A 15,522-nucleotide genomic window follows, 5' to 3' on the forward strand; every position below is an offset into this window, starting at 1 on the left:
TCCCAGGCTGCCAGCCCTGGGCTGTGGGGCACCCTGTCCTCGCCCCCGTCTCTGTTTGGGGAGTCTCCGCACCCCTGGAGGAGTTGCCGGGAGGAGAGGTGTCCAGCGTCTTGGGGAGTCTCGCTGTCCCGGGCCCCATGGGGGTGGGGGGTGCTGGTGGCTGAGCCCGCACATCTGGCGGGGCCTGTCGGGCTGCCCACTAGACAGTGGCGGCCCTATTTATAGTCTCTGCCCCGTCCCTGGCAGTGGGGTGGCCTGCCCGCTCTGGAGGCCTGGGGCCTGGAGCCGGGAGCTGTCGTGTGGCCGCTCCCCCGGCCGCTCCCAGGCTTGCTGAGGTGAGGGCCCCTGGGTGACTCGGGGCCCATGGGCAGGGCCCCAGGGCAGGCTCCCCACCTGCTCGGCCCCCACCCAGCTCCCAGGGTCCCCTGGGCCTGCCCAGGCTCAGTCCCTTCCCCCGGAGAGGCCCTGGCTGGCCCTCAGTGGCCGCCCCAGGGAGCAGTGCTGGCAGCGCCCAGGCCGAACAGGGGCCCCGGGGCACCTCTAGGAAGCCCTGCCTGGGGACAGCTCCACAGCTGGCCTGACACCCGCCTGGCACGGAGACCGGGCAGCCTGGCCAGGCTGCGGGGAAGGGAGGCCTCCCTGGGGAGTGTCCTGGGTGACCCGCCTGCCGAGGCCGAGGAGGCTGGGAGGGGCTGCCGGTGCCAGGCGGGCCGCGGGGGGACGGGCACACAGGAAGGGCTCTGTGCTGTGTGGCCACGGGGCCGGCCCCGGGTGTCCGAGAGGCTGGGCTCACCCAGGCCCAGGCCCTGCTGGGAGGCGGGCCGGGCAGAGAGGGGCAGGTGCTCGCCTCTCTCATCTCTGTTTCTGTCTCTCCATCTCTCTGTGTGTCTCTCTCTCTGTGTCTCTGTCTCTCTCTGTATATCTGTCTCTCTCCATCTCTCTCTGTGTCTCTGTCTCTCTGTGTCTCTCTCTCTCTGTGTCTCTCTCTCTGTCTCTGTCTCCGTCTCTGTCTGTCTCTGTCTCTGTCTCTCTCCGTCTCTCTGTCTCTCTCTGTGTCTCTGTGTCTCTGTCTCTCTCTGTGTCTCTGTGTCTCTGTCTCTCTCTGTGTCTCTGTCTCTAGCTCGCAGACTCCCCACGAGGAACGAAGCGGTCTCTCTTCGGGCAGCACCTGCCCGGTGCTCCAGGTGTGGCTGTCACTCAGTAAGTCTCCGTTGAGCGAGTCACCGTTGGGGCCAGTGGCCGTCAGAGGTCAGAGCAGGAGGAGGCCGCAGGGGGCAGGCGGGGGGAGGGCTGTGCTTGGCCTTGGCCGGGGCCAGGCCCTGGAGCCCCTCCCGCTCCTCCTGGGGGCTGCAGAGCTTCCTGGGGAATAAGGTTTGTGGGGGGCCTGATGCCACCCCCTCTACCAGCCCCTGCCACAGCCCCACCCAGAATGGGCTTCAGGACCGGGGCCTGTACCCAGACCTCTGAGGAGAAGCCTGGGGTCTCCAGACCAGAGGCAGAGACAGCCCCCCGACAGGCCTGCGGGAGCCCCTGCCCAGCCTGGATTCTGGGGGCAGCGACCAAGTCAAGGTCACTCACTCCCGTTCGGCCACCTACCAGATGGGGGAGGGGCAGGAGCTCAAAGTTCCAGAGGGAAGTTACAGGGGGCGTCCCCCCAGGGCTCCGCCCTCCTGCCCCCTCCACCCCCGGGCTCCGCCCTCCTGCCCCCCCCCCCGCCCCCGGGCTCTGCCCTCCTGCCCCCCTCCCCGGTCCGTGCTCTATGCCACTTTCTGGACTGGTCACCAGGCCTCACCTTGTGCCCCAGAGGTGGGTGGGTGGACCTTGTGCTGGCAGGGCCGGAGGGGGGCTGCCCTGCGAGCCTCCCTGGGACTCTGGGTGGCTGCTGGCATGTGGACTGGCAGGGCAGGGGGCCAGGCGCTGGGGCTGCCCCTCGGGTGGAGGGACATGGGTGCTGTGGGCCACGTGACGCTGTGGGCAGCCTGGGCCAGGCCTGGGAGCTGCTGGGCCTGCGGCCACCTGGCTGCTCCCGGCCAGACGCTGCCCGGCAGCCCTGACAGCCAGGCCAGCGCCGGGGCCGCTCCGGCCTCTGCTGACCCTCCCTCTTCTTTCCTTTAAGAATCCGACGCCCTGGCCGGTGGCTCCAGGTACTTGGAGCGTCGTCCTGTACACCTCAAGGTTTCGGGTTCGATCCCAGTCAGGGTGTGTGCCGGAGGCAACCAGTCAGTGTTTCTCCCTCCCTCTCCCCCATTCCTCTCTCTAAAATCAATTAAAAAGACAAACACGTCCTCGGTGAGGCTCAAACAAAATGAAACCTGAGAGGAAAGGACTCAGAGTTTGTAGGGGAAGCATTTGACATCTCCCCTGTGTGACTGTCACTTCGGCTCAGGCTCACAAATGCATCAGCTCCCCGACGAGGAGGCTCTGCTCTCTTCCCCTCCGCGTGGCCCTGGAGTGGAGCTGGGTAGGGAACCCCTGGCCCAGGGCTCAGCCCTCGGGTCCTGCAGGGGGTCCGCTCCGTCCGTCCGCCCACCGTTGATTGGTGCTGAGGGAAAGTTGGGTGGGAAACCTTCCAACAGAAACGCCGGAAGGGCGGGCCATGGGGTGGCGGCCAGGGCAGGTCGGGAAGGACTGTCTGACGTCGGGCTGATGCTGGGCCGCTTGCCTTCCAAGTCAGAACAGTTTCCCACGTGGACCCACCTCCTGAAGACCAACCAGCCTCTATTCCACCCATAGTCACCTGACCACCCATCTGTCCATCTGTCCATCCATGTACTCATCCATCCACTAATCTACCCACCCACCCATCATCCACTCACCCATCCACCCACTAATCCATCCATCCACCACCCATCCACCATCCACCAATCCATCCATCCACCACCCACCCACCAATCCATCCACCCACCACACATCCATCCACCACCCATCCACCATCCACCAATCCATCCATCCACCACCCATCCACCATCCACCACCCATCCACCATCCACCACCCATCCACCATCCACCAATCCATCCATCCACCACCCATCCACCATCCACCACCCATCCACCATCCACCATCCACCACCCATCCACCATCCACCACCCATCCACCATCCACCACCCATCCACCATCCACCACCCATCCACCATCCACCATCCACCACCCATCCACCATCCACCATCCACCACCCATCCACCATCCACCACCCATCCACCATCCACCACCCATCCACCATCCATCCATCCACCAATCCATCCACCCACCCACCAATCCATCCATCCACCACCCATCCATCCACCAATCCACCCATCCACCCACCCATCCACCAATCCATCCATCCACCACCCATCCACCATCCACCACCCACCCATCTACCATCCACCTCATTCGTCCATCTCCCCACCCACCAACTCCCACCCTCTTCTTTCCATCTGCTCCGCCGTCCCTCCACCATCCCTCCAGCTGGTCACCTGTCAGTCCTTCTGCCTCACCCCTCCACCTGGCTTGTCTCCAGCGCCTCCCACACTGCCTGGCGCAGGCAGAGCAGGTGCTCCAGATCCTCGTTGACCAGCACAGGTGAGCGCCCTCCCGGAGGCCATGCTGCGCTGGGCGCCGAGGCCGCACCCGCGAGCAAGACTGTCCAGATGCCCGCCTTCGGGAGACGCGGACAAGACAGTGAGTGAAACGCGGGCGTGCGAAGGCGGGAAGAGGAACCCAGGAACGAGTGGGAGGAGTCGTGGGGGTGGGTGAGCGAGGCCAGGCGGCCTCCTGAAAGGGTGGAGGCAGGAGAGCGGAGCAGCAGGCGAGGAGGGCCAGAGCGGGTCCAGCTGCGGGAGGGGGGGGGGCGGGGGGGAGGCCTCGGGTCCTGGTAGGGATTGGGTGTCACCTGCTGGGACCGGGGCGGCTTTGAAGGCGGGACCAGACTTGTGGCCACAGACCGAGAAGGCAGCCCGTGTGCTGACTGCGGGCCCGCACTGGTCTGGGGGACGGGCGGGACCTCGGCTTGGGGCACGTCTAGTCTGCCGGCCTTCCACACCCGGGGTGGCCGCACCGTCTCGTCGCTGTACCCCGAGCCTCGCAGCTGGCCGTCAGGTCTGGAGCCGGGGAGAGGCCCAGGAGAGGGGCCCGGGAGGTGGGCGGCCAGCGGCCTGGCGGGGTTGCCGTGGCGGCCGTGGTCTCTGAGCCACGCGGGGGAGCGTGGCCTGGCTGAGGGCGTGTGGGGCCCCGAAGGGGCTGCGCTGACGAGGAGCGGGCCCTGGGGCCCCTCCCCGTCCCACTTCCCCGCGAGGAGGAAGCTGTGGTCGGCTGGGAGGATGGGGGTGAGGGAGCAGCGGGCGTGGATCCAGGTTCTCTGGGGCGGCGAGCCCACGGGTAGGGGCGTCCAGTGACGGTGGCACCGCCAGCCCTCCTGTGCTGAGCATGTGTCTGGCTGGGCCCCCTGTACCCCGTACCCCATCCCCCCCCCCCCCCGTGCACCCCGCCAGCCTTGCTCGTCCTGGAGAAGCTCGGAGGGGCAGCCCATTTCTCGAAAACCGATCCCCCCACACTGGCCCCGATTTCCCCTTTGGGAGCCGGCTCCGAGTCCCAGGCCGCCCGCAGGCCCTGCGTCCCCACCGAGGCCGGGGCGTGGGGAGGTGGGCGGTCAGCTGGGCCGGCTTCGCTGCAGGACGGGGAGCGTGTGGGGTGCGGACGGCCACCCGGAGCAGCCGCCACGTGTCGGGTGCGGAGGGACTTCAGGTCTCGGTCGTCAGCGTTGAGCACTTTATTAACACGAGTGGCTCTGAGGCGTGTGGGGGGGCTCCCTGGGCCCCTGATCTGGCCGCCCGGGGAGGGGACGAGGGCGGCTCCCAGGGAGGGGACGAGGGCGGCGCCCCGGGAAGCAGAGGCGGCGTGTCTGTCCCTTCAGAGCGAGGTGGTGTCCGGAGGGGACGCCTGTCCCCGGGGGTGGGTGGCCCTCCTGGTTGCAGGCTCTGGGGCTTTCTCCCTCGCAGACACCCGGAGGTGTTTGAAGGCCGTGGGCAGCCTGTGGCCCAGGAACGGGGGGGTGGTCACGTCCTGGATCATGATGACGTATTCCCCTGCGGGAGACGGGGGGGGCTCGGACTGGCCCCGCGGCCTCTGCCTGCCAGGCAGCTGCCCACCCCCCTCGGCACCCCAGAGCCTCCTGTCCCACCCCGCCCCCACCCCGCCCAGACCTGGCTGCCCTCTGCCCAGCTGCTGAGGCACACGGTGAAGAAATGCATTTGGGCCCTGGCCGGTGTGGCTCAGTGGATAGAGCATCGGCCTCCGGACCGAAGGGTTCCAGGTTCGATTCCCGGTCGGGGCACAGGCCCAGGTTGCAGGCTTGATCCCCAGCGGTGGGTGTGCAGGAGGCAGCCGATCCATGATTCTCTCTCATCGTTGATGTTCTCTCTCTCTCTCTCCCTCTCCCTCCCTCTCTGAAGTCAATCCTCTACAATAAAAGGCTAATATGCAAATAGACCGAACAGTGGAACGACCGGTCGCTATGACGCGCACTGACCACCAGAGGCAGACGCTCAACGCAGGAGCTGCCCGCTGGTGGTCAGTGCGCTCCCACAGGGCTGACGTCAGCTGGCGGGCACCCCCCGAGGGCTCCCAGACTGCTACAGGGCGCAGGCTGGGCTGAGGGAACCCCCACCCCCAATGCACGAATGTCGTGCACCGGGCCTCTAGTGAAAATATATTTAAAAAAAGAAAAAGGAATGAATTTGGGCGAGTGAGTCACCTGCACCCTCAGGACTCAGGCCCGGCTGCAGCGTGAGCTCCGGGGGCAGAGCTGGGCCGGAGGGGAGGGCCGGGCTGTAAGGGGGCTGGGCAAGGCCCCGTGGGGGGCGCGGGGCGGGCAGAGAGCGCCCTTCCCGCTGGGGGGCCACGTGGCTGGGATCCTTTAGAAAACACCGTCCCACCTTTTAAGAGAAAAATAATTCATTTCCTCTAAAATGTTTTTCTAAATAATCAAGGCTCTGAAGACCGAGCTGCCTATTTTGAAGGCCCCCCCCGACTCTGCTTGGGGAGCAGTTTGGGGGGTCATGGGTGTGGGGGGGACCAGGGGCTGTCGGGGGGAATGCTCTGCCAGGGGAGCAGTTTGGGGGGGTTGTGGGGGGTGTGGGGGGACCACTCTGCTGGGGGAGCAGTTGTGGGGGGTCGTGGGGGACCAGGGTGTGGGGGGACCGCTCTGCTGGGGACGGGGGGGGGGGGAGGAAAAGCACGTCCCCTCTTTGCAGTCCGTACACTGTCTGGAGAGCTTCAAAGTTGGAGAAACATAAAAAAAGAAAATAAGGACTAACAGAAAGTGAGGTTGCCATGGAAACCGCCCTCCCCCTCCCCCCGCGGCTGGGCTGGCAGGGGAGCGTGGAAAAAGCTCGCGGCTGGCCGGCTCACACAGGAATGCGCGCAGCTGAGCGGGCGCGAGAGGGAGGCGCTGCCCCGGAGACCGTGCCGGGGCCCGGGCCCCAGGACAGGCCGGGGGACCCCGCTCGGCCCGGGCTGCGCCGTGCGTCCCTGGACAGGACCGAGAGGACCGGCCGGCCCGCAGGAGTGGGCTTGGCCCGGAGTCAGTGCCTCTGGAGCTGCGGTTTGGGGCCCGGCGGCGGTGCTGGGAGGGGCCCCATCACATGGCAACGCGTGTTTCCCGGCGGCCGGCCGGCCGTCTCTAGGTGTTGCCGGGAGCTCGGCCACCCCCGGCAGGGGCACCGCGGGGACTCCGTGGGCAGCGGCCCAGCCCGGCTCTCCTCTGACCTCGTCCCGAGGCCTCGGGGACGGAGGGAGCCTGGCTGGTGGCCACCGGCTGGCCTCAGAACCTCCCGGCCCGACCCGGCCCCCACATGGTCCCCGTGGGCCTGGCGCCCGGCGTCCCCATGAGCCCGGCCTGGACGCTCTTCTCCTCAGGCCCCTGGAAGTGCAGGCGACCCCACACTGGCCCCCAAGATAGCAAGGGGCGTCCCTCCTCCCACCCTCACCCCCTCTTCAGTCACACCTGGGGGTCCTGAAAGGGGGTGATCCCAGGGCCCAGCTGCACCCACACAAAGACCTTCCTGGGAGGGAGGGGCTTGGACCCAGACACCCACCTGGGCTGAGGGCACAGGGAGCCGGGCCCGGGAGCGCCCCTGCCCTGGACACCTCCTCTCCCCCGCCCCACAGCCTCCCAGGGGCCACGCCCCTCACCTGCCCAGGCCCCATGCTCCTGCCTCTGGGGGTGTCCAGGCTGGGCAGGCAGGGTGCCCGCCCCAACCCGAGGCCCAGCCTGTAGCCCGTTCAGAGGAGGGGAGCAAGCGCCCGCCTTCCAGGGGTGACGGATGGTCTACTGGATGGGGCAGCCCGCGCCCCCCACTGCCCACCTACCTGGGAGGGCCTCGGTCCCCGGCTCTGCCTCGGCCGCCCCGTCAGGCCTGCGGGGAGAAGAAGGGAGGCCCTGAGTGCCCCTTCCAGGGCCCACGTGTGTGGCACCCTCTCCCCCCGCCACGCACACGTGCACACGCACACGGGGCCACGGTGCGGGGGGCCCTGGAAGGCCGGAGGGTACCCGTGTGGCTGTCCTGGCCTCCAGGCCCCCCTCTGGCTGGGGGCCTGCCCCTGGGGGAGAGGGGTACAAGGCTGGGGCCGCTGTCTGCCCTCAGCCTTGGCATCTCGCTGTCTGAACCCCAACGTGGCACAAACAGAGCCGTAGCCGGAGGGACAAACGCACCCCCTCACCAGCCGGCGCCGCCTCCAGGGCGTCGAGGTGCCGAGGCCTCGCAGGGCGGAGCGGGGCCCCCAGAAAGCGGCCAAGGCACCGAGTGACCGGAGGCGGCGGGCACGGGGCTCCGCGGGGGCCGGGCCGCAGGGCAGGGGCTGCCCTCCAGGAACCAACGGTCACCGCCACCTGGCGAGGCGGGAAAGGGAAGGCGGGGTGGAGGCAGGAGGGGCGGCCAGGCCCCGTGTCTGTCTGAGGGCGGCCCGTCTCGGCATGTCCGTCCCGAGCAGAGGCCCTTGGGGCCATGTTTGCTGCGCAGTGAGCGATGGGCCCCCCCCGCCGGCCCCCGTGCCCGGGGTCAGCTGCCTGCAGGAGCGGCTGTGCCTCTGCGGGGCCCCGACGCCCGTCCTCGGGGGACGAGGCAGCGGGCGCGGTGTGGGTGCTCCGAGGGGCCCCGAGTCCTCTGGCCTCGGACGTGCTGCCTGCGTGGCGCAGAGGCCCTGGGCGCGACAGGCTGGGCTCGGCCCCGAATTGTCCAACCCAAGGCCTTGGAGGGAGCCAGGAGCCCCCCCCTGCCCCCCCCGTCCAGCCACGGCCCCCTTTCTTGCCATCGGAGGGCGGGGAGTGGGGCGACCAGCCAGGCCGACCCCTGGCCGAGCTGAAATACCACATGCCGGGTTTGGGTGATAAAAATTTAAAGACAAAAGATTTTTAAATTCCTTCATTTCGAGCGGAGGAAACGGGCCTTGGCTCGGCCCCGGAGCCACGTTTCGGGTCGCGACGTGCGGGGAGGGGAGGCGGGCAGATAACTTAGCGCCAAGAATAACCAGAGTCGGCCGGGCTGCGGCTTTGAGGGAAGTAAACGGGTTACGAGGCGCCGAGCGGTTTTTACGGAGCCCCCAGGGCGGCGAGGGGGCCGGGGCGCAGGGCGAGGAGACGCCAGAGGCGCCCACGGCTGAGGTGCCCCGGACCCGGGGGGTCGGGCCGGCCTCCGGGGAGGCTGAGCACCGAGGGCCCTGGGCGGCTGTGGGACCCGGACACACAGATTGGGCACCGACTGTGTACACAGCGCTTCCCCGCTTCCTCCGGGACCCACGCTGACTCGCGCGGGCCCCGCGCAGGAGAGGCCCACGGGCTGGGGCGGGGACATGGCGTGGGCGGGGGGGGGCGGGGGGCCTGGGAGCGGCCCGGCCAGGGCTCACCCGCTTCCGTCCCTTCCACAGTCCAGATTTCCTCCTGGGGCCGACCGGCGTGGCTCAGCGGTTGAGTGTCAACCCAGGAACCAAGGTCGCTGGTTCGGTTCCCGGTCAGGGCAGGTGCCCGGGGGGCGGACTCGGTCCCCAGTGGGGGGCGTGCAGGAGGCAGCCGATCCACGACTCTTTCTCATCATGGATGTTTCTCTCTTTCTCCTTCTCCCTTCCTCTCTGACATCAATACAAATATATATATATATAAAAAAAAGAGTTAGACCCTTTGGGCTTTGCTGTTAAGCTTTGCCATGTGGGTTTGAGGGGGCTGTTTATTCCCCAGTGAGGGGGGCCCTGGTGCCCAGACCCCGTGGCCACGCCCTCCCCTTCCCTGAGGCCCCAGAGGGTCCCATCAGAGCTGCCTCTTTTGGGTCAGGCCCCGCTGCCACGCTGACGAGGGCGAGCATGCCTGGCCCTACGTGGAGCCGCGGCCAAGGCGGTGGCCCTGCAGCCTGGGCCAGACCCGGGGCCGCAGCCACGCTCCGTGGCCTGGCTCTCGGCCTCTCCGAGTGGCCGGGCCAGGAATACTCATGGTCGGAGCTGAGAAACGGCCACAGCCGGCAGGGAAGCAGCACCGAGGGGGCGGAGCCCGGGTCCCGCACAGCCGGCTCCTCTGCGGGGGGCCGCTGAGCCCGGTGAGGCTCGGGAGCGGGTGTCGGACCCGTGGCCAAGCGCACAGGGGGCGGCGAGAGGAGGGGGCCCTGTCTGGGAGGGCCCTTCCCTGGCGAGCCAAGGCCTCCAGCACCCCGTGTGACCCAAGCCCGTCCGCCCCAAGACCCATCACGACCCTCGGGGTGTGGGCCCGGCGGCCCCGTGCTCAGACAGGCGGCCTGTGCTGCAGACCAGACTCGGAGACCACGGCCCGGCTGCGCGGGGGCCCCTCGGTGGCCCGGTCAGGGAGGGCCCGCGTGGAGCCTGGGTCAGGGCCCCGGTGTGGGGCAGGGGCTTCGCACAGCCTGTGGGCGTCACGTGCGCCGTGGTAACGGGGTTCAGGTGGAGCCGGGGAGAGCCCAGCCTCAATTAGACACAAACTGGGGGAAGGGGTCCCCGAGGGCGGGCGGCTGCAGGGAGCCAGGGGCTCACCCCACCTGACCCGCCGGCGGGGGCGCCAGGCCAGGCTCTCTGTGGGCGGCTGATTGCCGGAAACTGTCGGTGCCTCCCTGGGACCCCCAGGAATCAGAGCCCCAAGCCCAGGGGGCTCAGCCGGCCGTAGAGGGTCCTCTGTCCCTGGGGCAGCCGGAGGCCCCTCCTTACCCGGCTCCAGGGGTCCTGGGGGTCACACAGCCACGCTGCCCCTCCGAGTGAGCCCCCGCCCCTCCCCACAAGAGGCTAATGAACCCCCAGCCTGGCCTGGGGGTGAGGGGTTGGCACCACTTAGGGGCCCCGTCCCGGGGGCCGTGGGGTCCAGGCCCAGGGAAGCCTGCAGGGTGTCCTCAGTTTGGGGGTACCTGCCAAGGGGGGCCTGTGCGTGGGCGTGGGACAGGGGAACAGCCGCACCCCCAGCCTCCCTTTGCGTGGTCCCCGTTCCAGCCCTGTGTCAGGCGGAGGCATCGCTGGCTGCAGGGCGGGGGCGGGGGTGGGGGTGGGGGCAGCCAGCTGCTCCCCCGCCCCCCTCACACCTGCTCCGCTCACCACGGCTGCTGGGGCCGCACGCTGCTCTCACAGCCTCTGACACTTTCCAGCGTCAAGCACCCAGCCCAGCCCTTCCCCTCCTCCCTGGACGGCCCCCTGGGAGCGCCCAGCCGGGGGCCCGGAGGCCGAGGCCAAGCCCACCCGCAGGTCCTGGCTGGGAGGGACGGGACAGAGGCCACGCGCCCTGTGACTGCAACCCCACGTCATGGCCCTCTGGCTGCCCCCGGGGCCGCTGTCCCTGCCCCCCCCCCCCCATGTGGCTGCTGTGCTCCCAGGAGCTCCCCCCCCCCGCCCAGCCCACCTGAGATAACCCCCCTGTGGGCCCCTCAATTTGCCAGGACACTGCCTGGGCTCAGGGCCACCACAGCCAGGAGGCGTCCCCTGACCACACGCCGTGACGGCGGCTTCTCCCCGTGCGGGGCTGGCACCAGAGAGGGGACAGGCCGCCGCCCGAGCGTGTCCTCTGGGACCCGGCGACCCCGGTGGCTGCTGCCCAGAGCTCCTCGGGGCCCCGCAGGGCCGGCCGGGGTGGGCTCGCCCTGCCCCTGGCTGCTCTGCCCTCGGAGGCTGGGGGGACGGCGGGCGGGGGGGTGGGGGGTCCTGCGGCCAGGCTGCGGCAGTGAGGAGTGGGGCGCTGGCCCAGCCACCGGGGGCGAAGGCCTGCGTTTACTGTGATGCTCGGCGGTCCCCCAGACCTGAGCGGAGGGGGCGTGGGCTGTGAGCCCCAACCGCTGACCCAACAGAACTATTAACCGCTCCCTCTGTGTCGGCCTCACGGCCTCAGAAATGCCTGGTCTTCGAAGTCCCACTTCAGCCCGTTTTCCTCTGAGCGAGCGGAGGGCCTGGGGGGGGGGGGGGGCGGGGGGCGGGGGGGGCGGCTGGGGATCGCTGCTGAGCCCTCCGGAGCAGCTGAGCCCAAGGCGGCGGGCGTCCCTGGCCGTGGCGGGAGCTGGGCTGAGGGCTGGTTAGGGCTCCTGGGGAAGAGGCCGGGTGGGCCCCAGGCCGAGGACCCCCGCGTGGCGCCAGAGGCCGCTGTGCCCGTGCGATCCAGTCCGGGCTTTGCAGCCGACACGGCGCGCTCAGCGGCCTGTCATGTTGTGAAATTCCGTCATGTGCCAGGAATGTCTCCGCAGGAATGCCCAGGCCGGGAACGGGCCTCCCGGGAAGCGGGAAGCAGCGCCCCGTCCCCCGTCCCCCGTCCCCCGTGATGGGCAGGCTCACCTGGCCCTGGGGCGGCAGCGGCTCGGCTCAGGGGCCACGTGGGGAGAGTGTGAAGCCTCTGTGGCCGGCGGGGCAGCCGGTCCCCGGGGCCCTCCCCCTGCCATCCTCGCGCCTTTCCGTGGCCGTGGGGGGCTGGCCCTGGCTTTGAGGGTCACCGGGCGGAGGAAGGGGCTCCTGGCCCGGCTGAGGCTGAGCTGAGGGTGAGGAGGGCCGTGGCCCGGTCAGCTCGACACCCCCGGACTCCGTGGCTGAGGGACGGCGCCGGCCTGTCCACTCGGGTCTCCCCGTGGGGTGCGGCCACCTGAGCGCTGCTTCTCCCCGTCCCTGGACCGGGGGCCGACCCGGAGGCAGAGCCGCTCACGGCGGGTCATTCGTGCCAGCCCGGGGCTCCGCGGTGGCCCTGCCGCCAGGAGCTCCTCGCCCTGCGCCCACGCCCCACGGCCACGTCGCCGCCGTGTCCCAGGGCCGGGTGGCCTGGCTGCACTGGGCCTGGCCTCGCGGGCTCTGCCTCTGCCTGAGCCAGCTCAGGGGGGACCCGAGGAGCCCCGAGGCACCCCGTACCCCATCTCAGCAGTGGGTCAGGCCCAGCCGCACCCCCGCCCCCCTTGCAGAAAGAGGGTCTGCCCAGGGGACCCGTGAGGGCGGGGAAGGCCTCACAGCAGGTCCTCAGGGAGATGAGGCAGCCCCGTGCGGAGGGGGAGGGGAGGGGGTTGACGAGAACATTCGGGCAGAAAGCGCCGGGGGCTCAAGGGGGCAGGAGCCCTGGCTCTCCTCCTCCACCTGCGTGTGGGCCCCTCGTTCACAGCCTGGAGCCGGGCGGCCGGGGGGCTCCGCAGGGCATCAGGAAAATCCAGTCCCTGCCCCCCTGGCCCCCTTCACCCCCTTTCCTGTGGCTGAGCCCCTGCAAATGCCCCCCCGGGGGGGCCCAGCCGGGAACCACACACCCTCGGCCTCAGCTCCACAAGGCAAGGTTCCTTAATGCGAACCAGACGGCGTCGGTGAGGCCAAGCGCCTCTGCCTGAGGCCGGCGGCGGGAAGGGTGGCTCCCGGTCCAAAGGGTGGGCTTTCTGGGTCAACAGCCCGGTTAGGGCGGAGAGGGAGCTGGTGCCGGACGGAGCAAGGCAGCTGGGGGGGGGGGGGTCATCCGGAGGCCCAGGGCAGAGCGGCTCCCCCACTTGCCCTGGGTGGGGGCTGGGTGGGGGACTCGGGCACAGAGCTGGGTCCCTGGCGGAGGCCTGAGGCCCAGGCCCCTCAGCAGGCGTCTGGGCGGGGCGGGCGGGGAGGGTGAGAAGGAGGCCCCTGAGGACGGGGGTGGGGGGTGGGGGTGGGGGGAGCTCTGATGGGAGGAGGCGCACGGGTTGGTGTCCATGTGGCCCAGCCTCGGTGCCCGCAGGTGCCCCTGAGGAAAGCGCCCGCCACTCGCTGCCACCCCTGCTCCGGGTTATGTGTCCTCCTCCCCTCGTCCCCTCCTCCCCTCCTCCCTCGTCCCCTCCTCCCTCGTCCCCTCCTCCCTCGTCCCCTCGGTGCTAGGAAGGGGCGCCGGGCTCCCCTGGAAGCAGCAGGCCCGGCGGGTCCCCGCCGTCCAGGCCACAGAGGCCTTTGCCACGGGAGGGCGGGCTGAGGCCTGTGGTGTCTGCAGGGTTGAAGGCGGGGGAAACCGAGGCAGGTGTGTGGATAAGGGTGCCCCGTGCCCCCCCCCACCCCCGAGAACATGCACACCTGGGAGGCCGGCTGACGGCCCCACCTGCGGCCCAGCTGCTGGGGCAGCAGACGAACCTCCAGACGCCCTGAGGGTGGGCCCTTCCTACCTGCTGCCTCCCGGTGGGTCCTGTGTGGTGGGCGCCCCTGTCCCGGGGCTCGGGCCACCTCTGGGCTTGCCGCTTGCCTCCTGCGGGGAGCAGGGGAGAGGCTCAGGGGCGCCCCGTAGCCCCCAGCCCCCCATGCACCGGCTGCAGCGTTGGCAGCGTGTGGACCAGCCCGTGGGGGTCTCCCCGCCCCTACCTCGTGCGGGCCGTCCAGGAACGGGACGGGGTGGTACTCGGGCGGAGGGGCCCCGAGGCGGACGTCCTCGAACTGGGCACAGCCTCGCTCCGCTCGCCGACAGCCCTCGGGACAGCGGGACGCGCGTCGCCCGGCTGAGGAGAAAGAGGTTCCCCAGAAAGATGGCCACGGCCCTGAGCACCCGAGGCCCGGCCAGAGGGCCCTTCCCGCTGCCCGGGTGGGGGCGGCCGGCCGGGCCGGGGCTGGGAGGGGCTCCTGCCACAGCAGCCCCCTCGGGCCCCTCCCTCCCCCACAGCGCCTGTGACAAGGACGTCCCCACGTCCTGGCTGCAGAGGCGGTGACTCAGGCACATCCAGGGCCCGTGGGAGCCCCGAAACCAGGAGACGCTGAGGCCCTCAGGGTCTGGGCTGGGCCTGTGTGTCCCTGCAGGGGGTACCCCACCGTGGCCCCTGCCCCTCCCGGGCTCCCAAGGTGTGAGGGTGAAGGCTCTGGCTGCATGCCCCCCCCCCCCCCGCCTCCCCGCAGGAGCTGCAGGTCAGCCGCCCTCCCTCCGCGCTTCCCACAGAGACGGCGACGTGAGGTCGGTGCAGGGGGCTCGGCGAGCGGACGGATGTCTGTCCCCGTGCACCGCACAGGCCCTGGGGCCGAGGCCTGACCGTCCCTCCCCGGAGCCCGCGTCGGGGAGAGAGGCCCCGGGCCCAGACGTGTTCCCAAGTTGCAGGTCGGGGAGGCTGACCCACCCCGTCCGGCCGTCCGGAGAGGCCCCTCTGCGAGGACCTCGCTCACGCGACCCGCCCGCCAGCTTCAGCGTGGCCTCACTGTTTGCGCCCCGGGCAGTGGCGGGGACCGTGCCGCCGGGACAACAAGGACCCCGGCCCTGCGCCCTCTGGCCCTCTGCCCAGGCGACGGCACGCGTGTGCTGGACGGCGGGCACGGAGGCCGCCAGCTCCTCCGATCGCAGCCTCAGACCCCGAGGTGCCGCCCGCCATCTCCAGGGGCTCAGGGGACCCAAAGGGCATCCGGGGTGCAAACCACCAGCCACCAAGCCAGCCCGAGCCCCGCCTTGCTCGGTCCCTGGACACGCGTGTGCGTTCACTGCCCTTCGGCACCTGCTCTGCCTACACGCGCTGCGCTGTGCCGCCCACACGGGCCTGCACCCCTGGCCGCCAGCTGCCTCCACTTGTCCGTCCACGTATGTCTCCCAGCGACTCCCCCACCCGGCACCCCCGGCGGTCCTGTATCCGAGGCACAGCCCCTCCCCCTCGCCTGCACCCCTTCCCAGCCCCACACCTCCCCTGACGCCGCGCTGCCCCCGTCCTGGCCTCTCCTCGGCCCCACCTTGGGGTGCAGCCAACAGCCCGGCCTCCCACCCCCTTTGCTCTGTGCCCCACCCCTCACACTCCAGCGTGGAGTCCAGCACCCCCACTCCCTCCTGCGCCCCGGGCAGGCCTCCAGCATGGCCACACCCTCGAGCCACACCCGCCTCATCACTCTCCTGGGTCCCCTGGGCCCCTTGGCCTCTGCACGCACCCTGACTGGGGGCGCTCACACTTCCTGCGGCCCCTCTGCACCCCTAGACCCCTGAAGCGAAAAGGCTGAGGCTGCTGGCAGCTCCCGCGGGAAGGAAGGGCGGCCGAGGTCCGATCAAGGACACAGCTGCCACCCTGGCCGGCGTGGCTCCGTGGACAGGGCGTCGGCCTGCGGACCGAAGGGTCCCGGGCTCGGTTCTGGTCAGGGCACAG

General features: G+C 70.1%; 1 protein-coding gene and 1 long non-coding RNA gene across 4 annotated transcripts in view; one reads left to right on the forward strand and one right to left on the reverse strand.

Moving 5' to 3' along the window:
- The first annotated feature begins 885 nt into the window (after nucleotides 1-885).
- LOC308240800 lies at nucleotides 886-3,719 on the forward strand. The gene is made up of 3 exons (XR_013959840.1): nucleotides 886-1,200; nucleotides 2,117-2,144; nucleotides 3,501-3,719. It is a non-coding gene; the product is annotated as an uncharacterized lncRNA (long non-coding RNA).
- Nucleotides 3,720-4,684: 965 nt separating this feature from the next.
- MORN1 (MORN repeat containing 1) overlaps nucleotides 4,685-15,522 on the reverse strand; it is a 28,096-nt gene continuing 17,258 nt past the window's right edge. For all 3 annotated transcript variants that reach the window (XM_080654243.1, XM_080654241.1, XM_080654242.1), the window contains 4 exons: nucleotides 13,781-13,914; nucleotides 13,588-13,667; nucleotides 7,349-7,395; nucleotides 4,685-5,064 (listed from right to left, as the gene is read on the reverse strand). In XM_080654243.1, coding sequence (XP_080510369.1) covers nucleotides 4,889-5,064; nucleotides 7,349-7,395; nucleotides 13,588-13,667; nucleotides 13,781-13,914 — 437 coding nt within the window. In that variant the 3' untranslated portion in view covers nucleotides 4,685-4,888. The remainder of the gene's footprint in view (nucleotides 5,065-7,348; nucleotides 7,396-13,587; nucleotides 13,668-13,780; nucleotides 13,915-15,522) is intronic.

Source organism: Plecotus auritus (genome assembly GCF_963455305.1).
Source record: "Plecotus auritus genome assembly, chromosome: 2".
NCBI lineage: Eukaryota > Metazoa > Chordata > Mammalia > Chiroptera > Vespertilionidae > Plecotus > Plecotus auritus.